Source organism: Myripristis murdjan, chromosome 8, assembly GCF_902150065.1.
Source record: "Myripristis murdjan chromosome 8, fMyrMur1.1, whole genome shotgun sequence".
NCBI classification, from domain to species: Eukaryota; Metazoa; Chordata; class Actinopteri; order Holocentriformes; family Holocentridae; genus Myripristis; species Myripristis murdjan.
This window is the reverse complement of record NC_043987.1, coordinates 23,668,195-23,691,102: the sequence shown is the minus strand read 5'-3', so window position 1 is coordinate 23,691,102 and position 22,908 is coordinate 23,668,195. Positions and strand designations below refer to the sequence as shown.

The following is a 22,908-nucleotide window of genomic DNA, read 5'->3' as shown; positions in this document are numbered from 1 at the left end:
AGGTGTTAAAATCACAGTTCATGATCAAGTGTATGCAGAGCAGTTTTTTAGCAGCACAAGATATCTTAATAAGATTCTCCGCACACACTCATACTGACCTGCTGTTGTCAGAGTCCTGTCCAGGCATTGAGGAGCCAAAACCAGGCGTGGCCCTGCCGGTCTCTCCAGGCCCGGCTGTCAGACACAGAGGCTCTGAACTGGAGCTGGGTCTCGACTTCGGGCTCTCCACAAACACGGAGGAAGAGGCTGAGTCCTTACGGAAGCTCTGCCTGACAGGTGAGGCTCTGCTGGGCGAGCTGGAGTACGAGTCCCTGTCCCTCATCTGCATATCAGGGATCTTCTGTGGGGAAGAGGGAGGCATGCGGAAGCCCATGCCCAGCGTGGCTGAGGAATATGTGTCGGAGTAGAGCGAACCCCCAGGCTTGTAGAGGGAGTCCTCGAGGTCCCCCTGAAGAGCAGCAGCGGAGTATGTGCTGAGGGAGCGCACCGAGCCTCGGCGGTACAGGCCACTGGAAACAGGGAAGCTGAACGGGTCTCCGATGGTGGCTAACGACTGGGTGGAGGCGATGCTAAGGCGGCCCTCGTGCATCAAACTGTAGGGATCCGCATACAGCCCCTCATTCTTCATCAGCACCATGTTTTTCCCAGACACCTCTTCGTCGGGCTTGACGTCGCGGCGCTCCAGGATGGCACTGGGTGAGGGTGACAGGCCGGCGTTGGGGCCGTGGCCAGCTGCGGGATGGTGGGTGTGCTGTGGCTGCTGGTGCTGGGGATGGGACCCCGGCCCGGCAAAGGATGGAGGACGGCCCCCGCTGTAGGAGAGGCGCGAGCGGGATGGAGAGCCAGAGGGCGGTGAGGCTGAGGAGGAGGGGAGCGTGTTGAGGCGGCGAGTGGGGGAGGAGTCACGAGAGGAGTACACCATCTCCCTCTGAAACGAACAGGGATGAGAGTTACCATGGCGACCTGTGGATGGGAGCGCTGTGTTCCCTATGTGTCAAGCTGCCATGAGGATGACACAGATCCCTGTTGCACTGGACAGCCTGTCACAGTCTGTGGATGCCAATACTAGAGAAGGAATTTCTCCAAAGACCAATTAATTGTCAACCAGCGCAATTTAGTGTGTAAAAAGCGTGACGTCTATTTCATTTCTGAGCAGGACAATGGCAGAAATGACAGAATTGAAGAAAAGAAGTACACCAATAATTTACATATTTGCCAGCCATGTTGGGGGCATTACTTTCAAAATGTAATGGATTACTTATTACTCCTTGTTAAAAGTAGTGTAACTCATAATATTACTTTACTATTACTTTCACTGATTGATAATTGTTTGCTGAGAAGTCCAACTGCGCTCTTAAAAACAGTCCACAGAAGGATTGAAAAACTAGCAGTAAATATTAACAAAAATCAACAAGCATACATACAAATAAAGTAATTACCCAAATCAGGTCTAGTGCTGACAAGCCTACAGTGAAAATTCTTGAAACACAAAACAAATCATTTACGTGTAAGCTAAATAATTAAGAGCGGCTTATTAAAACGATAATAACAATGGAATTAAATCCTGACCATCACTTAAGCCAAAACATCTTGCAGGCAGCACTTCACCAACATAATGAAGAGGCTGCAGTGATCAGAAATAATGAATGGAAAAGAAACTCTTAATAACCTACCTTAACGCTGAATAACTTCACTGCTTTCTGATCCTCACTAATACAGAAGTATCACTTTATCTAATTAACAGACGCTTTTTGAAATGCTTCTCTGTCAACCATTGACAGAGATACATTACTTTGCTACTATTACTATACTATAAAAACTTATTACTATATAAGTACATATAAGTAAAAACAATATTATGTAACTATCACTCTCTACTGTCATTATCGAATAAAGGAGAATAATATAACTTGTGTTTTGGCTGTATGTGTTCCCTGTGCTGTTTGTCCCTTTATCTCTCCTGGCCTCTCTGTAGCTCCACCCATGTGTGAGCGTCTAACTCCTCAAGGAGGTGCACCTGGCCCTGGGAATGAGGCGCTTAAAAGCTCTGCAGTCTGCAGTAGAGAGGAGAGGCTTCTAGCATGGGGACTGCTGGTCTTGCTGCCTCTAAGCCGGGGATTTTGTGCCTTTCGTTTAGTGTTGTGCGTCTTTATGTTAATAAATCCCTATAACAGTTTTTTTTTTTAAGGTGTTCTTAGAGATTTACTTTGGGTCAATGCTGGAGTGTTGTTGGCCCCACAGGCCTGCCTAAGGGTGGGGTGTAATGCTCATTACCCCCAGCACTGCTTGCCAGTGATTCCTTCTGGCTACTAGAAGCTAATGATGAAATTGGGAAAGATTTCAGAAAATCGTGTCCAGCGGCAACTCTGCTGTCTGCTATTCTTTTTTTTTTGTTTCTTCCCTCTTAAGCTTGACATAAAGCATTTGGCTTAAAATGTGATTACTATGAGATGGTATTTAGGATGACCTCCTATCTGAACATATCCATAACCTCTGCTTTCCACAGCAATGACAGCATGCAGCCGACAAAGCCATTCCTTATTAAGAGGGAGGACATCTGAACAACACCCGTGCCCACCATATTTCATGATGCTTTTTTTTTTTTTTTTTTCCACTCCAATTGCTGTGCTTTGTGAAGACTGAGGAAAAATCGTTAAATATTGTGCCCTGGTATTTTTCAACCCATAGCTGCCTCTTTTATCCTCCTCAGGATTTACTCCAATTTATTCTCTCTGCTTCTTATAGCCACTCTTGTCCCTTAAGTTATCCTTAGTCTTTATTCTAATTTATTTTTCTACATCCTAACTGACTCTATCATACAAATGAACACAAACTTGAGCAAACAAACATCACAGGAAAGCCACAGACCAAACCATAAAGTTCCTCCAGGAGACACACACACACACACACACACACAAGTGCACATGAGCACAATGATATCAGGATGCTTGTTAACATGCAGGACAGCGTGTGTGTAGTCTCCCACTCTGCCAAGGGGACTGTGCAGTCCACACTCACTGTGACCAAAGCTGGCAGGTAACTTTGATGTTTCCTGGATTTTCACTATCTGAGGTCTCCTTGAAATCGGGCATATCTGACATCTGTTATCAAACTTTCAGGTTTTAAAACAAGAAAAACTTGTGAGCCTGCTCCCGCGGGGGAAATGTGTACATTGTATTCAAGTAAATATTTTATGGATGTGAAATGGCTGAATGCTTGAAATCAAGCATGATGCCTGAGAACTGTGAGACCTGTTTGCAGGTATGAAGGGGCTTGGTCAGCTCTCTGTCTGCCACATTCTTCTATTTTTGTCTCTAAAATGCAGAGACACAAACATGCATGTGCACACACACCCATGTGCTTTCACACATACACACAGTCCTCATTCACTACATATTTGCATGGTTAATGGCAGGTAAACTCTCAGTGTTATGCAAATAATGCAGATGGTACGCAATAGTTTGTGGGGAAAAAAACAGGAATTTCAGGGTTCCTTGATCTCCACTAAAGCGGAAATAGCTTGGGATGTTAAAATATGCTTATTGCACAGAGGAACACTGCCTTTCTGGTGTCTGCACAGCAACAGATGGCCTAGTTGAAGATAAGAAAATACATTTCCAGGAGGAATACCTGTTAAATTACTAACCTACATACACCGCAACAGCCTGTCAAAGTTACTGCTGAAATGTAAAAATCACTATTACCCCGTCAAGCAAACAAATGGCTCCGCTCAACTTGGAAAAAACAGAATTACTGTAATAACCACCGAGGTCTACGTTGTAAGAATCAGACTAACAGAAGATCACTGAGCCTTTTTCTTCTAAAATAACTTGCCCCATTTCCCCCGCCTCCCCGCTCCCCCTTTCCTCACCCTCAAGTCTCCATTAGCCAGATGTGCAGCAGCAGGGTAGGAGGCATAGATGGGCTCTTTGCGGTAAATCTTGATGATGCTACGGTCCTGAATGTCCCGGACGTCCTCCAGCTCGTAGAAGACATTGCGCGCCTCGTCCTTAATCAAGATGGCCGTGTTCGGCGACTTCAGCATGCCTGCCGTTAACTTCTGAGGGAACATGTGCACGATGAGCGCGTGCAGCGTGTCCAGGCTGCTTAGCTCATGGGTGATGTGCACCCGTCGTGTCTCGTCGCCATACTGTAGGAACAGCACGCCTGAAAAGAGGGTGGTGAGAAAGAGGGGGCAGTGAAGTCAGAACAAGATGGTCGGACAGAAGAAATGGATGGAGAGGAACAACTTAAGAATGTAACTACCATTGCGCACTTGTGGTTTCGCCAGCTAGCACGATCGGAATGGTGACCAAACATTTCTACCTTTTGGCACATAACATCCATTTTCTAGCTGAGATGTTGGTATGAATAATCAAAGAAAGATTAGGCAATGCATTTTTCTGAACGTGAGAAGAGGGTCGTGGGAGTTGTGTGAAATTCACAGCTAAGGTGCGAAGACTTTTTCACTTTAACAGAACTTTCTCTTACTAAGGCTGTCACTTTTTCCCAAAGTCAAACAAACGCACCCAAAGTAAAAGAGTTCGTTCGAACTAGTTTGAACTCTTATGTAATCAAAATTCTCCAGTGTACCCCTCCAACCCCACCCACCCACCCAGCCTCGCAGTCGCAATCAGCAATTCATTTCAAAAATAAAACAATCTTTTTCCACACTAGTGTTTCAGCACCGTATCACAAATAATCTCCATCCATACTAACACGCCTGAAAACCACTATCATATGATTGTTCACGTACACTGGGCGTGCGTGTGCCGTTGTAAACAGATTGGAAGCAGATCTCCGCTGCGGGCTGCAGAGCTGCAGGCTTTGGTTAGAAATCAGAGGACTGCAGTCAGCGACGTCTCACAGAAACACGGCTAACCAGCAGCACTGCCACTAACATAGACATCCCCAGATTCACCATCATTAGAGCTGATAGGGATGCTAAACTAATGTTATGTGGCAAAGGCAAAGCTGAGGGACTTGCACTGTTTCTAAACATCAGATGTAACTGCGGATGTGTGACAGTTAACATCACAAGACCATTATTATATCATTACTATCATTATTATTGCCGGAGGAAGCTACGACAATGATGATGTTTTTAGCTTGTCATGCTTTGTTAATGCTTGTCATTGCTCTGTCTGCGTCATCATATTAAAACGCCTTTCTATCCGCGTGTTCAGATTACGACGCAATCCCAGAATATTCAAAATAATACACGGTAGGCAGTGTATCCAAAAGTGTTTTTTTTTTTTTTTTTTTAGGAGTTCAAATATGCCGGATAAGTGTGGACATCAGGTGCAAATGTAAGTTATGCATTTTAAAACGAATATGTATTGGTGTGGATATAGCCAAGAGGAGAGAGAAAGAGAGAGAGAGAGAACGAGAAAGAGAGAGAGAGAGAGAGAGAGAGAGAGAACGAGAGCTACTGGGACCATTATGAATGCAGTTATTTTTACAGTCTACGGAATGCACTCATTCCTGGTGAAAGAACATTGCGTTTGATAAGATGACAGCCATCCTTTTATTCATAATGGTGGATATAGCTCCTGCAGCAGGTATTGTACCCATTTGGATCAATTTGGATGACTCGTGCAGCCCCAGTCCAGAGTCCAGGAGCTCAGCGCTCAGTCAAGCAGCACAGCAGAGACGAGACGGATATACAGACGTGCAGCGAGAGCACAGCGAGCAAGATACCTGAATATTAATTAATGTCAATTTTGAATTCAAACACATCATCACAGTACAAGCAGTTACAATTTTCCAGGTTTGATTGATAGTTTGATATTCGAAAAAAAAGTGACAGCCCTATCTCTGACAATACAATATTTATTAGAAATGCAAAATTTAAAAAAAAAAAAAAAAAAAAAAGAAATTCCTCAGTATTGAGGGGATTTAATTTGCAGCAAATTACTTCCTCAAGTGCTGGAACACCTAATGAACTTCAGAGCATGCAGGTGCAGAAGTGTGAAGTGTCTGACTAACTAACCTGAATTTGCATCTTGATACACCGTGGGGGAAAAAATGAAAAGAAAACAAATAGAGCAAATAGACAAGTGAACAAGAATCAGACAAAATGAGTGAGAACATTGTAGGGAGAGAGATGAAGAGAGGAGAAAACAAAGGGGGGTGGTTAGACAAGGAGTGGAGAGATTGGCAGTTCCACTTTTCTAGCTCTCTCCCAACTCCCTATTCAAAAGAGCCCTCATCAGTCACTGCCACTTCAGTTTTACAGCCAACTTTTTATCCCGGCGTGCCCGGCATAACCCCGCACCTTGGTGTTTATGAGTCTAGACCAGCCTCACATTAATCCTCTCTCTACTCCCAAGGCCCCTGAGTACTAGATTTGCCCTCAACTGTGCTGTTTACTCTCGCGGTCCCATACCAAACCTTTCCTCAGTCCTGTGTGCTAACAGAGGCCTGTGCTCTGTGACACGCCAATACATAAAACACTTCCCACAATCTACACCTTAATACTCCCACTCTAAACATGCACAAACAATGGCTTTCACTTGAGCAGTCAGAGCAAAAATTGCACAATATCTTAGATAGCTGGAACAGATTTCATGAAGGGAAGGTTGCCGATGCATTATAGCTGAAGATACCCGAGTCCATACCTGTGAAACATTAACCCTCTTATGAATTCATACACCGTGAAAGACAAGCTGTGTTGTCTGTGTTGGGCCTGACGTTTAGTGCGTAAGCAGTGAGTAAGTCAAGTTTTATTTTTGTAGCACTTTTCAGAACATGGAGTTACAAAATGCTTCAAAGAATATGAAAAAAAAAATCACAAATATAAATGCATACATGTCAGTGTGTGCCTCGGACAAAAGTAAAATGAACAAAGGCATAGAGTAAAACAAAAGGGAATTATTAAAAAAAAAAAAAAAAATACCCCAAAAAAGTGAATATCTAATGGCCACTTGAAACGTTTAAGGAATTCATGCTGATCCAGTAGATGAAGGGAGGCTGTTCCAGACAGTGGAAGCCAAAACCGCAAATTCACAGCCACCTATTGTTTTAAATCCCGAGAAAGGCACCGCCAACACGCCTTGATTTGAAGATTCGAGAGGCAGAAAACCACCGACGTTCAGACCTGGAATACCTCAAGTTATTGTTCGCCTTAACTACCAGCTCTCCAGTGGGTCATTTATATACTGCACTAAAACTGCTGAATGAGGTAAGAATATATAGGAGCTTATGGGAGGCTGTTCCAGACAGTGGAGGCCAAAACTGCAAATGCACAGTCACCTTTTGTTTTAAATCGAGAAAAAGGCACTGCCAAGCACAAGCAGCTCCTCCACCGACTAAGGAAGTTCAGGACTTAATGTCAGCAAAGACATTTTAACCCTGGTTAAAATGTCTATACTCACCTTCAACATTTCATACTCACCCTCAAACACAAAAGAAAACTCTCCCGCATAACTTATCAGGCCAGCAAAATAATTGGTTCACCCCAAGCTCCCCTATCTAAACTGTTCACCAGTAATCAGGAAAGCCTCTCTGATCAAGCAGGACCCCACTCAACCCCTCCACCAGGCCTTCCAGCTACTGCTGTCAGGGCGATGGCAGGTGTGTGTGTGTGTGTGTGTGTGTGCTCCAAAATGTGTTTTAAATGTGCATTAGTTATTTATTGTTGAAGGAAAATCTGTTACTTTGTGGCAAACAATAAAGGCATCCTCTCTCATCTTCTTTCTCCCGTTGCACCTCTTCTCGAAAAGCAGAGCGTTTCACATCAAGGAGTAATGAAATGGGAAGCTGAAAATCTGGTTCCAGCCAGCAGGTTGTGTTAGAGTCTGTCCGCAGTGCTTCAGACTAAAGCACATTTTATAGTTAGGCATAAGGTAAGGCACAAGTACAAAGAACACAGCAGTGCTCACATTAATACTCCTGCATTGATGTGCATGTCATTGATTTCCTGCACACAGGTATTCCACCATAATCAACCAATCAGAGTGTGCAACCTCAAAAACACTTGATGAGAAGTTGAGGTTCTTGGCCAGGTACACATCACCTTTGCAGAGACCCTTTTCAACCCAAAATATGCATCAAATAGCATCAGTGTATGTGCAGAAATGCTATTTTCCCATAACCATAAAACAGGCTTATACAGTTATCCTTACCTGGTGACCGCAGCTTGTTCTGGCTGGCAGAGCGGGATAGCGGCAGGCTCTGGCGAAATCGGTTCATCCGATTGAACCCGATGGGAATGTCTGCTTCTGACATGGTCTCCAAGGATTCGGCGGAGGCAAAGGAGAGCTTGGCGGCCTGGTCGGCCAGCCCAGACTGGGTAGACTGGGAGTGCCGTGGACTTCGGCTCTGCGGGAGAAGTAGGCACATGCAAACACCATAGTCATTTCATTGAGAGGTGAGAGGGAAGCAGTGATAATGGATTGGACGGGGTCGATGAGGCAAGACAGAGTGGAAGAGACAGTGAACACACAATGAGACACCACACAATGAAACCGCGTAACAAGATTAACGAGACCTTCACAATGGTTTAGCTACTAGTGATTCACTAACAATTACTAGTGTCACAGTATCTGACATCAGCTGAATGCTGCCAAAGAGACCCGAAGTACAGTCGTATAAATAGCATGGCACCTCAGGGCATAAGTCTTCTAGAATCACCTAAGGTTGGCTCACGGAGGAAAAAATTAAGCAGGAGACTGTATTTCAGCTTAGCATAAGTTGTGTCATGTTTGCCTGACTTTGCACACCTCCCACATGCCCTGATCCAAACTCTTGTCCCGGTGCTGCTCCAAACTTTAAATGAGTGCTTGTGGGAAGGGAGGAGAAGCTCATGTAAATCCCGGGCTGTCACTGCGGGCTTATCCCGCTGGCCTATGCCCAGGCATCTCTTCCTGGATGACTGTTGCTGCGGCTGGGGCTGAGCTCAGTGAACTGGCTCCCCGCTCCTCCACTACAGCAGCACCTCCTCCAGCTCCAACACTACTGTAATGAGCTCCCAGAATGCTGTCTGATGACTGTTTGGATGACAGAGCCCGACACATCCGTAGCCACACAGTACAGTTGCTGTGCACATCTTCTCCTCCATCTCTGCACCACGTTTTTTTTTTTCCCTCTGTTTCCCTATTTTTTCTTCTCTTTCCTCTTTTTCTGCCTTAGTCAAATATGAGCACGTTTTTTACCATGGCTTTCATGAATGTAATATTTAGTTAATGTTACACAGATGCCACACAGAGGGCGATCACTGTGCTCATCATCTCTCAGCAGTGAACTGTTTGGGTTCATTCATAAACGCACACACTGCTGCACAAAACATACTCATACATTCAGAGACATTTATGATGTTGTTAATTAAGCAATAAGCCAGGAGGCTTGTTGCACAGTTGCTAAACTACGTAGTTGCTAAGCAACACACAGCAGCAATATTTCTGTTGATTTTTGATTAGCGCCTTAATATTTGACTGTTATGCGGCTACAGGTGTGCATTTATTGGGTATTTTATTAAGCTTTGAACATGACTGACTGTTCTATTTATTTTTTAAGATTTTGATTTAGCATTTCTACTTTATTTGACAGCAACAGCAGAGAAACAGGAAAGGCAGGGGAGAGAGAGAGAGAGAGAGGGATGACACGCAGCAAAGAGCTTGGTCTGGAATCAAACCCAGGCTGCTGCGGCACTGCTGTGGCACATGCTCTACCAGGTGAGCCACCGGGGCGCCCAGAACTATCTGTTTTATGATGCACATTCAACTTTTCACTACCATACAAAACCCAGTCACACATACACACACTCTCATGCAATCACAGAATGATAGTGGCGGTGTCCACTGATAAAGGTGGCCGACAGTGTCTGCACACTCAGGGAGATGGTGATACTGACAGATAACCCCCTCTGTGTTTTCTAATGGGGTCATTTATCTACACGATGACCACACTGCACAACAACACAGCCAATGGCACCACAGAGGAGAGCACAGCAACAGAGAAGCAACGCATATTGCAGCATGTCACACCCTGGCCAGCTTGAGGCTGGACATGCAAAGCATCGGGGGTAAACGCATTGAGAACACGCATACTATGATAAAAAGCAAAACCCACACTTTGACTCAGCAAAACAATTCAGTGACAGCCTGCATGAGATGAATGGTAGTGACTGAATAGACCGCTGTGTCAAAAAATTGGGTTTTTCCTGAGAGTAGCTGTCTTTTTTTCCTGTGCTGCTGTGAAAGAAGCGGAGAGCAACTTTTTTTTTTTTCTTTCTATTATTGTTTAGAAATCATGAGTCATTCTGCCGGTGCATCTGAGAATATTATTTCAAGGCTAGTTACCCAGTTTGGGGCTTTTTAAGAAAAGGAAAGGGAATTGAGAATACGGTGCAGCATATCTGAGCTCTTCTCACAGCGTCTGCACAGTCTGTAGGGGTTGTCTGCAGCCTGGAGGGTTAGTGAAGCATGTTTGTGACTGGAAACACGCAGGTTCAAATCCCTGGACCGGCTGAGGAAATCTATGTGGGGGAAGTGAATGAGTAATGCTCTTCGCACTCAGCTACTATCGATGTGCTGCTGAACAAGACACTGAACCCATATGTATGAATGTGTGCAACCATATCTAGGCTGCAAAAAAAAAGAAAAAAAGCTCAATCCCAACATTGACTTCCATGTTCTTCAGTTTTGTCATGCATGCCAAGACCGTGCTATGAAAACTGAGGACATCTTTCTGTAATCATTCTGCAGTGTAAATATATGTGAACACACCATCTGCTCGTGAGGCAGTGTGTTTGGCATGGGAAGTGGTAGACGTCGCAATGTTCACAGTGCCTTTTGAGGGAAACTGGTTCCACCTCATTCACTTCCCTCCGCAGTCCTCCCTCACCCCGCTCCATCTCCACCTCCTGCTCCTCCTCCACCTCTTCCTTCTTTTTGTTTTGTTTTTGTTTTTTTCTCTTTTTTCTGGAGCCATCAATCCAGACTTTTTCAGCAGCGCTCAATTACCGTGAGAACTCCACACTGTTATTAGGGCACGACGGAAGAGGGGAACAAGGGGGGGGGGGGGGGACAAGATGATCTTAAGAGGAAAAGGAGTGACTGGAAAGAAAAGCAGGACGCAGCAGCCGCAAACACACCTTAGGCTACAAACTGCATTAAACTCAACACAACCACCCACTATGGCTTTTCTTGTTTCGTGTGTCACAGACACAAGCACGAGCGTGTGCGTGCACACACACACGCAAGCACACACACCGAGAGAGGGTAGCTCTGTATTAAGGTCAGGATACAGGTAGTGGTAGCCGTGGTATATGGCGATCTCTCTTTCTGGGAGAGGACATGACATCAAACTCCATCTGACACTTCAATGTTGCCTCGCTTAGTTGGCAAACATACAGCACATACCTCACAGAATACATGGCACAAGTTTCTTTGGCACTTAAGTCAATAAATGTCAACTTTCAAAACTGATGTATGCTCCTCTCTGATATACCCAACAGTATATTTTCAATAGAGAAAGATGAAAACAAGCAACAGAAGAATTAGTTTTAAAAATTGACAGACATAAATATGAATTCTGCTTGGTAGATCAATCAAGAGTGCTATTATTTATAAAGGAACAATTTCAAAAAGCTCTTTGAGGTATGTTTGTTTGCCCAAAAAGCAAGGCAAATTTGAGCTGCCGGATTTCAACATGGACTTTGATACACAAAGCAAACGGCATGCATCGGGTAATAGTAAGGCAAGTTCAGGATCAAAGGTGAAAGCCTAAAGGAGACTAGTGTTTGCTGACATGATGACTGTCGCTGGGCTCTTCTTTCCCCGCCTCTCGGTTAATGTATTCGTCACACTCTTAAGCTATATGGCGCTCCTCTGGGCTGAGTGAGAAAGTATTCATTAGTGAGGGAAAATCTCATAGACAGCTAGATGTGTATGAACTGAATTGAGTGATTTGCTGCAGGGTATTACTTGACAGACAGGTGTTAAGTGGTTAGTATCACAATCCTCACACTTCTTCCATATCTTTTGGCGTTCACCTTCCACCTTCTTTCTCCCTCTTTTCCACTTCATTTCTCCACCTACAAGATTCCTCTGCCTTCCTTAAAGCCTCGACTCCATCTTCGCCTCCAGCTGTCGGTCTTTCTCTCCTCACTTGCTCGCTCATGTCACTCACATGTCCCCTCCCACCGCTCTCAAAACTAGCTTCTGATTCTCGCTAAGCTGCTTTGTGTCAACACGTCTGTTCCTGCCTCAGTCTCAGGTGGCAGTGGTCAAAGCAGTACCCAGGTGCCTCTCTTGTTGTTGCTGTCTGCATTTGAGCAGCTTTATTCTCATTCTCGCTCGCAGAGCTTGGCTGCTTTTTTTTTTCTCCACAAAAGACAGAGTGCACACAAAGCTCTCCTTTTCAGAAAATGGAGAGAGAAAATAGCTCCCCGAATCAATCCATCTCTGACATCCGTTTGTCTCTCACTTGCTCTTCCTGACTATCATTATTTCTCTCCATCCTTCAAACTCTCAGGCCAATCTTCTGCCTTGCCCAGTGTGGTGGGAATTTCTGGGAACAGAGGACACGCAGCAAGAGCCTAGTACACTCTGGATTTTTATTGGGGAACACTTGCAAGTGGACGCCTTAGCCAACGACAAGCAATGTCCGAGGACCAAGAGCGTACTGCTGTTTGGTGCAGCCTGCTTTTATACAGAGTCATGGCATGTTGTTTGGACATCTGTAGTACATACATCACGTCGTCTGACATTTTCATCCTATTGACCTTCTTGTCAGGTTAATGTACATCCCATGTGTGTAAATTCTTGTTCGCACGTAGACATCCCATAACGACATTATTGGTCGTAACTGACCACGCCGGCACCTCTGTGTCCCCACGTTGAACTCCTGGCATGTCTGTGTCCTCACTTTGACATCTGGTAACTTCTGTGTCCTTAGTTTAACCCCAACTTTATGATTCACACAGGTGGTACAAGAATGTGCTGTATTTTTCCACAACACCCAGCAAGCACCGTCCCCCCTTGAGCCTTGTCTCTTTATAATACTGGGAGTCATCAATGCATGGAAAGATATGCCCTGCCAAATTGCTGCGGATTGTTCACTGTTGCGATCGACTTGCTCGCTAGAAGAGGGAGGGAAATGGAGTTTCAGCCATCATCTCCCCTGACATCGCTGGTAGTGGCCATCCGTTCTGATGAAGAGGAGAAAAAAGCAGACCAACAAGAAGCTGCACCGCCAAACATGGCATGTACCATCCACTCTTTTGTCAGACATTCTCATCTTTTATTCAGCTGTGCATGGGCCCTTCTCCAGTGTCGGTAATTGTCCTCAGGAAGCGATATCCATTACCATATTTAGCATAACATGGGCGGTGAAACTTATTAGCATATCTTGAAAGCGGTAAATATTTTCTCACTGGTGAGATTCTCTCAATGCTCATGAGCATTAAATTTCAACAGGGAGGGGAGCACAGGTAAAAAAAAAAAGACCTCAGAGGTGTTTGGAGGAAGGGGTGAGAAGACAGCAATGTGAACTTAAGTGCAAAATGAAGAAAATCAGCAACATCTCACAGTTACAGCTAGACTTCATGATGAAGTGTCATCGCAAACGAAAAGGGTGTGTTGACAGAAATGTCTGTTATAAGCAAACAGCTGACAGGCACCGTGAATCTGTTGTCACTTAAGGAGACTGGTTGTTTAATTCCACATTTTGTTTCCTTGAAACGGCCATGTGTAGACAATAAGTCAGCAGTCGCTATCATTAAGCTGCCTCGCTTAATTCATATGTTTGGTTGCTACACAGCCATGTAAACTGATTGATAGATGCAATTCATCATAATCAGAGACATTTTTGCAGCTACTGCCCTGGGAGAGACCAGCAGAATGTTCAGTTTGTTTGTTTTTTTTAATCAAATCACACTTTAAACATCAAAAGAACACATAAAGTGTTATGCAATGCCTTTGTTTGATGTTTAAAGCCTCATTTTTCATATTCACCTCACTTGATAGTCCAAGATAAATTCAATGTAAAAAAGCACTGAAAGATAAAGGTATTTGTGCAAGCGCTAAATCTAACATTTTTTTTTTTATATTAGATGCAAATGTAGATGAGGGAGCCGCTAAGTTCTGTTTCATTTCACTCTTGTTTGATGGCAAAGCAATTACAGAACTGTGAGATAAATTGCTCAGCCTAGCATGGGTCAGGGGATGTGGCAATTGACGTTCACTGACATTTCTACCCTGTCTAAATGATACTGCGAGCAGGGATTGAGGGAAGACTCCAGCACAGATGAGCGCCGGGCTCCTCCATACTCATCCTCAGCACATATCAACATGCCCTATAAAGATCACTCATCTCCCAGCCAGCCAGTACAATGTGTAAAGGAAGTCACACACGTTGCACAGCATGCCAAATAACAAATATTGCAAACACAATTTAAATTCGGCACAAATGATGTGTGCTTCCAATATGTCTTGCGGCTGGCCTCCTCCAATACACACAAGCCATATTTTCTCTCCATACAACTTACGTATAATACACATTCAGCGGCCCTGCCATGAGTCAAGCTTCTGTGCTAATGTCAAAGCATTATTTCAGTAATGCCTCAGCGACACGACTGAAATGTCTTCTTAATGTCTCAGTCAGTCTGAGTAATACTTCAGCAAGGTCACATGGGTGCTAGCCATTAACGCTCGCTGACTGAGGTATCATAAATCCTGAGAGAATCGTCTCCTGCAGATTAAATGGAGCTTGAGCAGTTTAAGCTGTCGCCCCCCCTTCCTTCCCTCCCTGGAGCCTAGAGATGCCAACTGAGCTGGGTGCCCATGGTGGAGCGGGCAGCAGGAGCCATGGGACCAGGGAGGTATAGGCTGATGACGCCCGAGGACTCTGACGTGATAGACAGGAACGAACACACACACACACACACACACACACACACACACACACACTGTGGACAGGAGAGTGACAAACTCACACAGACATTTTGACATGCAGCACTGACCTTAAAGCTCCAGTAGTTGGGCTGTTGCTGTGGAGTTAGATGAAGGACAAAAGAGGGAAGGGAAGGTGACAGAAAAAAAAAAGATGTTAGACATTTACCTTTCCAATACAACAGCAAATCAACTGCACTGACAAGGAGCCACTGCAACTAACTAACTAAATAAATAATGAATAAACTATAATAAGACGGTGGCTGACAGGCAGTGGGACAAATGGGAAAAAGTGAAAAAGCAGGCTCGCAGGGGAGACTGACGCAGCTGTGGGCTGCAGACACAAAATCAAATGCTTTCCCATGTATGAAGAACCAAATCATTTTCCATTCTCACAATACCTCCTGAAAAAAAAAAAAAAAAAAAAAAAAATACAGCCATGCCCTCAGCGTTACAAACCACAATACCCAAATGATTTTGATGTAATGTGCTCCTTTTATGACAGGCCATTTATGAAACTCATTAATATTGTTGAGGGCTTCCTCTAATGTGACAATCATAACTATAATCGTTAAGTTTGATTTGTGCTACAGCATGGGGCGGCTGTGTTGTGCAGGCGTCAAGTTACGGCGTACCTGAAACAAGACCGAGCTGTTGGCTCTAACGTACGAGGGAAGGAACTGAAAAGAGTGAAATTGAATTAAACAGCAGCCCACTCTGTTGTTCTGAAGTTGGCCCGTCTCCCAGACTTCTCCGTCACGGGCAAACGGTCTCCCCATCTCCTCTCTCGCCTGTCGCTCTCGCTCTTGATCCACCTGCCGCTCTCTTTTCATCTGAAATTTGCCGCCTCACCTGCTTATTTTCTCCACACCGCGCCGTATCTCTTCTCTATCTCTATTGGTTTGCCCTCCCCCTCTGCTCTGCCACGAATGAAAAGGTGCTCACATGTTGGTTGAGGCCTTGGGAAGTGAGCTTTCTATTAAAATAAGCCATAATTACACCACAGTCAAAACCAGGCCGAGCCACTGATGGCCTAGAAATACCTCAAAATGACATGGAAATTAAAAAAAAAAAAAAAAAGAATGGGCAGAGTTCATGAATTTTAATTCTAATCCAAACTCTTATTCTAGTTCTTATTCTTATCTGCAGGCAATTTTCAGTCCATTCACCCTCCCCTCTGCGGCAACCACATTATTCTCCTGGCACAGGGACAAAAAAAAAATAAAAAAAATAAAAAAGTGACAGGCAAGTTTTGATTTATGATAGTTGCTGCTTTTTCATTATCAGCCTTCCATTTCAATATCGTCTCAACAAAGGCCTAGATTATTTCAGTAAACACGGGCATCAGCGAAAGCATTATGATTCGATTATTGCCGTATTGTAATCTAATCTTTCGCTTAACGTTCCCTCATTTGGTCCTAATGCCATTGTCTTTTCACATGGCACCCCTCTCTCTCTCTGTTTCTCTCTCTCTCTCTTTGGTGTAACCCCTGGCTTGGTCTTGATGTTGTATAAAGCAGCATAGATACCTCCTTTATTATATAATTACCCTAATCCAAGGAGCTGATATGTCCATGTGAGGAATGGGGGCAGTGACAACACAGACATGGGAAGCATACTACTACTAGATTTCGTATTTGCCCAGGTTAAATAATACTGGGCTGATGAAGGAGTAGTGCTTTCTGCAATCTTAATTGATACAAAAGCGTGTGTATCTGGAGGCGCATAGCTTTTACTGGCACTGTGACAAGTGAAACTTAAAGTGACACAGAGAGTAAGCTCAGCCCACACTCCCTTCTTATTTATTTCTTTATTTATTTGTACTACCATCCGAGTGATTACGACGGCAACACAGCCCTTTGATGTGACAACAGTGTAACTCCTATGTTTTAGTTTTGATGTTTTACTGGGATGTTTCGGGAGTGAGTTACACCGCGCCGCAACTCAGCCTTCTGAAGGGAAGCGAGCCAGAGGCGTGATGTCAGTCCAACTTGGGGGTGTGAGGCCATGTGTAAAGTAGGTCATCTCCAGGGTTGAGATAAGGTATGAGGTCTTTTCAAGAAGTGCGGGGATAAGGCCGGCCTCGTCTGCCTGATCATGTGACAGCCACCCGTTCAGCGCGGCCGCGGCCGTGGGTTTTTGTCCTTGACGAGCCCAAACTGACAGCGGCTCAGGGGCATCATTGCCGCATCATAAATAATTGCTGTTCGCTTGTTCAGACAACGTTAATGATTTTGTTTTCCTACCAAGTAAAATGACTCTGAGGGCTGACTTTAATGGTGCAGAAGGGATTTGTGGTCTTGCGTGTCTGTCTGTGTGTGTGCGTGTGTGTTTTTCTGCGTGTTGCCTTAATGAGGCCCATTCACAGTTCTCAGGTAAAGCAAACACATTTCTTTCTACGCCGCCGCCCGTTGTTTTTAACCGATCGTCCACTGACACATGTAGATTTACGGATTTGGACTTTGAGTTGCAAATACTGCGCTTGGGAGGCTGAGAGAGCAAACTGGAGAGGACGCTAACGGTGTGGTAATACGGTAACTTAACCCTTCGCATGCACACACACAAACCGGCTTACCCTGGCACAGACGTAAACAATCTAGACCTGTTCTGGCCATGAATCACCACCTTACTGTTGTACTGTACAGTGTGCATTATCTACCCTTAACAATTCTCCATCCTGGCCTTAATCGATGCAGTCGATACATTCCTTGACATACTGGAGCAGCACAGGTCTGCATCCATATTCATAGTTTTATCCCTAGAAACCCACAGGTTGTCCATAAGCCTAATCTTTATCACAGCCACCCACTCAGCCATAATAACCAGATGGCACATGAAAACTCCTGCTGAGGCTTTAGTATTTAACTGAATGGGCGTTTTGTCATTTTTAACCAACCCTCCTGTTGACTTGCATATGTGAATAATCCCCAGTGAGAGAAAGAGAGAGAGAGAGAGTCGCTGGTGTGTTTCAGGCTTCATATTAGGCATGGGGCTGCAGGGGTAAACGCATGTCTGCCTGCCTACCTGAAGTGATGCTAAGTACAACCACCTGTGTATATATTTACATGAATGTTTATATTTGCACCCATGCATGCATACGTGCACCCACTCCCTCTGCTCTTGTGCAGGAGTTGGCCGCAGGGCTCCAGCAGAAGGACGGAGCCTCGCACAGTGGAGCGCTGCATTACCTGACCTGCATGTAAAGCAGGCTGCACTCTCCCCCTCCCACTCCCCTCCTCCTGCATCCCCTTCCCTGCTCCCTCTCATGCCGTCATCCTCTCTGCTCCCCCTCCCCCTTTCCCCCACTCCCGACCCCCCCCCCGAGCTCAATCACTCTTACTCCTTTCCCTCGATCTATCTCCCATGCAGTTTACATCTTCGCGTTCACTGCTGCTTCTCTCTTCGACACCCACGCTGACCTGCACGGCGAATCCACGCTCCCACAGACGGACACACGCAAACACGTCGCTGGAGCCGGTCTCACAGAACCGTCCACTCAACCTCGTCTAGCCTCGCTGAGCATATGCACACGGTCGCCACAACAACCACAACCACAACAAATACACAAGAAGTGAAATCTAATCCCAGCTGGCACATCTACAACCCACGCACAAGCACACACACACACACACACGCAACTCTCTAAATAGCCTCCAGCCTCCAGTCCCGTCTCACCTGCAGTGCACCTGTGCCTGTCCACCACTCCAGTCTTCCCAGGCTGTCCGTCAGGTGCAGCGAGTCCTCATAGCGTTTTAGCCAGTCTCTCCCTCCCTCTGCTTCTCTACCTCTCCCTCCCTCTGTTCCTCTCTCCCTCGCTCTCTCTCTTTCTTGCTCTCCAGTAGCACATGCGGCGGAAACTCTTTATTTAATTCATTACAACACCAGCCGATTAACTCCTTCGCAGATGGGTGGCTGGCTCCTGCTGGTGCTGGCTAATTGACAAGCGGGCTGCTTGACTTGCTGCTGTGCTCCTCCCCAGCTCCATCCCCCTCCTTCCCCGCTGTCCATGCTCTAACTGAGCCGGCTGCACAGCCGGGAGATGACAAGGGATCCTTGGCGTTGCTGCGTCCTCCCCGGTGCAATGAAAATGCCCTGTCACTTTAGGATTTGTATTTCCCTGCTGCTTCTTTTTTTTTATGTTTGCCTCATGACGTTCTTTCTCTCTCCCTCCTGTCTTCCTTGTTCCACAATTCCTCCTTCTCAATAGCCTGACCTTTGCAATGTGATATCCCCACTTGCCATATATGGGAGAGGTTGCCACGGCAACTGTGGACTCCACCTGTCTCTCCCCCACACTCCCCCTTTTTCTCTCGCTCCCTCTCTTTCATTCTCTCAAATCTCCCCTGATGTGCCTCTCTGTCATGTGATTACACTGGATTTACCCCTTACACACGCACGGCAGGAGTGTTCACACAAACAGACGATGAGATAGAGTATGTGGAAAAAAAAAAAACATCTGTGTGTGTGTGTGTGTGTGTGTGTGTGTGTGTGTGTGTGAGCCATAGGAAGAGAGAGAGAGAGAGAGAGAGAGGGATCACACAGCTGTGAAAAAGGTAAAAGGCAAAATGGGGATGAAAACAGTAAAATAGCTGATGAAGTATGCAAAAGATTTCAAAGAAAGAGGCGGCTGAAAAAGAAATATCCCCAAGAGTTCCAGGAATTGCACCGGCATGTGCACGTGCATGTGTGCGCGTGCTTTCCTTTGTACCAGCCTTGCCCCCTGTGTCTGAAGGTCTGCAGGCATGGCGACTACAGTGTCAGCAGAGGAATGGAGAAATGCCAGACGGGGACAATTTAATGAAACTTCTAACAACCTGCCGCCAGACATCGACGCATTCTCTCTCCCTCAGCTGTCTGAATGAGCTTCACATACTGCGTTCACCACGGAGCGTTACCTGACCAAGACGCTTGTTTCTTGCCTGACTATGGGAGACTCTACCAACACCATGCAGCAAAAAAAAAAAAAAAAACAGCTGTGCATATACAGTGTACCCTCCTGTCTGTGTATGGCTTGCATTGACGTCACCGCTCTGCTGACGTCAGCATACTGACTCCCACTTTGACTCCCAAAGCGAATGCTCACAGTTCGTCAGAGATTATGCCTACCATCACTATTTTGTTAAATAGCACACTTTACTTAATGGCTACCAATTAAAATGCCTGTCATACGGAGTGTTGTGCTGAGGGTCGAAATAATCGTGTTGGGATGGAGGGTGTGAAATTTGTTCCTTGATGAAGATGGAGGTGACATAATAGCAACAACTTAAAAAAGCACTGTCTTGGCTGGCAGGTAATCAGGAATCACTTCTTTTCTCTGGAAGATGAAGTACTCTTGCCCTGTTTCACAAACCGTGAAGTGAAATGCTGTCATTCATTGGTGCTTTTGTATGCCTGCGGAGTTTCCCCTGAGTGCAGAGTCGGGATGTGAATAAAATAGGAGCCTTGTATATATCATAAACCTGTTCGTGACAGAGAGAACGGATCATAATCTCCATGGACTTCAATCTTTTGTAAAATATCTTTCCATTTCTTACAAATGTCATGTGCAGCATTTGCTTGAGTCAGTTTGGGAATCAATAGGGTTGTCAATAAAACCGTGACGTCACTGCGGGCCATTGATTACTTTTATTTTTGTCTTGATGTTTCTTTTTCGGCCAAGTCTCTTTTGAAAAAGCAATTCTTAACCTTAGTGGGACTAACCTGTTCAAGTTAAGCTTAAACGGTCTAATGTGTCACATTTTCACTGAATCATCACCACATAAATTTTGAGACTTAACAGTGGTTTCACACTAACTCTGAACCTCCGTCGGAGCGTGTTGTTCCTCAGCTTTAGGTTATTTTCTTCTGCTGTTTAAATTGTCATATTTCTGTTTTTTCTACATTCCTTGTTTATAGTGTTTATATTGCTTGCTGCTATTTATTATCTGTTTATACTGTAAATTCCTACATTTATGCACATTGTATACATCTATGCACACTGTTTTTTGCACATTGTATACTTAGATCTCTGGTGTCATCTTTTATTCTTTATTTTTTTATTTATTTAATCTTGTAATCTGTGGATACTGCTGAAAACTGTGAATTTCCTTCGGGATGAATAAAGTATCTATCTATCTATCTATCTATCTATCTATCTGAAAACAATTATTCTGAATTTCTGTGGAAAAAATAATAAATACCATCAATGAACAATCGGTCAGGTTGCCAAGTCACCATATTTATGTTTAGAAATGTTACACAAAACATTTTTTTTGCCAGTGCACACAGTTAAGTGTTAAGAAATCGGCATGAAGTGGTGCAGCATGTACCTGTTCTCGTGCAGATCGCTCCGAGGTGCCCCTCATGCTGGCATGGGAGGGTGAGGGTGACGGTGGGTTGTGGTGGGGGCTGTGGTGCGGGTGCTGCAGCTGCTGCTGTTGCTGCTGGTACTTGCTTTTCAGGTGATCCATGAAGGCGTCCCTCTTGCGCTCCATGTCCGCCTTGTGCAGGTTGGTCAGCGCCTCCAGGCTCTGCGCGGCAATGACGGTGTGGCGGTGCTCCGACGTGTGCACCAGCCCCACGTTGGAGAAGCGCCGCGTGCCGTTCCCCAGCGTCCGGTACTCCCGCGGGTACTCCAGGTCATCCGTCGAGATCATGTGACCGCCACTGCGCTCGGGATCTGCAGGACGAGGATGGAAGAGGGGGAGGGAGAACGAGGGGAAAGAGGAAGGTGAGGTGGGGTGGAAAGTGGACAAGGTGGAGGTGAATCATCACCCACACAGATGCACAGACAAAGAAATTCACGGTGGAGACAGACACACACACAGAGTAGGCGAATGTGGTGGAAACAAACACAGCAAAGGAGAGAGCAGAAAAAAATAAGGCAGGGAGGAGACAGGAGAGAGAGCAAGAGGGAGAGAGAGCGAGAAAGAGGGAGAGAGAAATGCGATGGAATGTTAGACTATTTGCCACCAGGACAGAAGAACAAAAAAGTAGTTCCCTGCAGGATTATTGATCTCAAGTTCTGGGGGAAAGAAAAATGAGAAAAGTAAAACGCTTCTGCAATAGATCAAGAGAAAAGACTCGAGCTGAATTCTCTCTTGTTGGATATTCCATCGCTATGAGCCTGTTTGTCATCTAAAGTGGCTTTCATTATTTTCTGAGGAAGCAGATAGAAAAAATACAGCTGAAAAATCAAAGTGATTGAGGGTCAGGTGGGAACATGAACAAACACCTTTGTCATTCCTGCCCTGCTTTGTCTTATTTCCTCTCCAACTCTTTTCCATCTCTCTCTGGGCATTCCCTCCATCGCCAGTCACTCTCTGCTACTCTCTACATATTCCCTCTGTCTCACGTCTGAAGGTTACTGATGCTGCTGACCAGCCGTGAGGAGGCGCGTCACTTTGACAGCCCTTGGCCTTTATCAGCCCTCTAACTGACACAGACAACATAGCCTGAGGAGGAGGGCACACAGGGAGCAGAGAGGGGGACAGCCGGGAGGAGACGGTATGGTTACACGGAAAAAAAAAAAATGTGTGACAGAAAAACAAATGAACTTAAAGCGTGAGAACACAGAAGGGGACCCATTTGCCCGGTGAGTTTACCTTGCTTAGGAAAACAGGCCCCAGCGTTGGCTAGAAGAGAAACATTCCCAGGATTAATTTGTGTGTTTGTGCACAGGCGTGTGCCAGCAGACACACCACAACATCATTACATGCTCACCAGAGGAGAGCTATCTTTAAATGATAACACTTTCTGTGAATCACAGTTGGTTAATGCATTATATATGCATTATGATGTTTTCATAAGGGCTGATACATGGGGCAGCGGTTTGCTGTGAATACTAATAGTGTGTTTATCTTATAACACATTATTGAATGGCAAAAGGCTATTTGAATATTTGTCAGTGCGCTTTTGATAGAGCAAAACAGTTCACACACAACAAAATGGTTCACAGATAATATTCCTGCGTATTTCAATAAAATCAGAACATCTATTAATCCCATTTGAACGAACAGCAAATGAACTGCCAGTC

General features: G+C 45.1%; 1 protein-coding gene across 1 annotated transcript in view; it reads right to left on the bottom strand.

The window, feature by feature from the left end:
- Positions 1-21,544, bottom strand: part of srcin1a (SRC kinase signaling inhibitor 1a) — a 47,540-nt gene extending 25,996 nt beyond the window's left edge. The window contains exons 1-5 of the mRNA XM_030057279.1: positions 21,203-21,544; positions 14,966-14,992; positions 8,127-8,322; positions 3,872-4,167; positions 95-928 (exon numbers count right to left, since the gene is read on the bottom strand). Coding sequence (XP_029913139.1) covers positions 95-928; positions 3,872-4,167; positions 8,127-8,322; positions 14,966-14,992; positions 21,203-21,529 — 1,680 coding nt within the window. The 5' untranslated portion in view covers positions 21,530-21,544. The remainder of the gene's footprint in view (positions 1-94; positions 929-3,871; positions 4,168-8,126; positions 8,323-14,965; positions 14,993-21,202) is intronic.
- Positions 21,545-22,908: the final 1,364 nt, after the last annotated feature.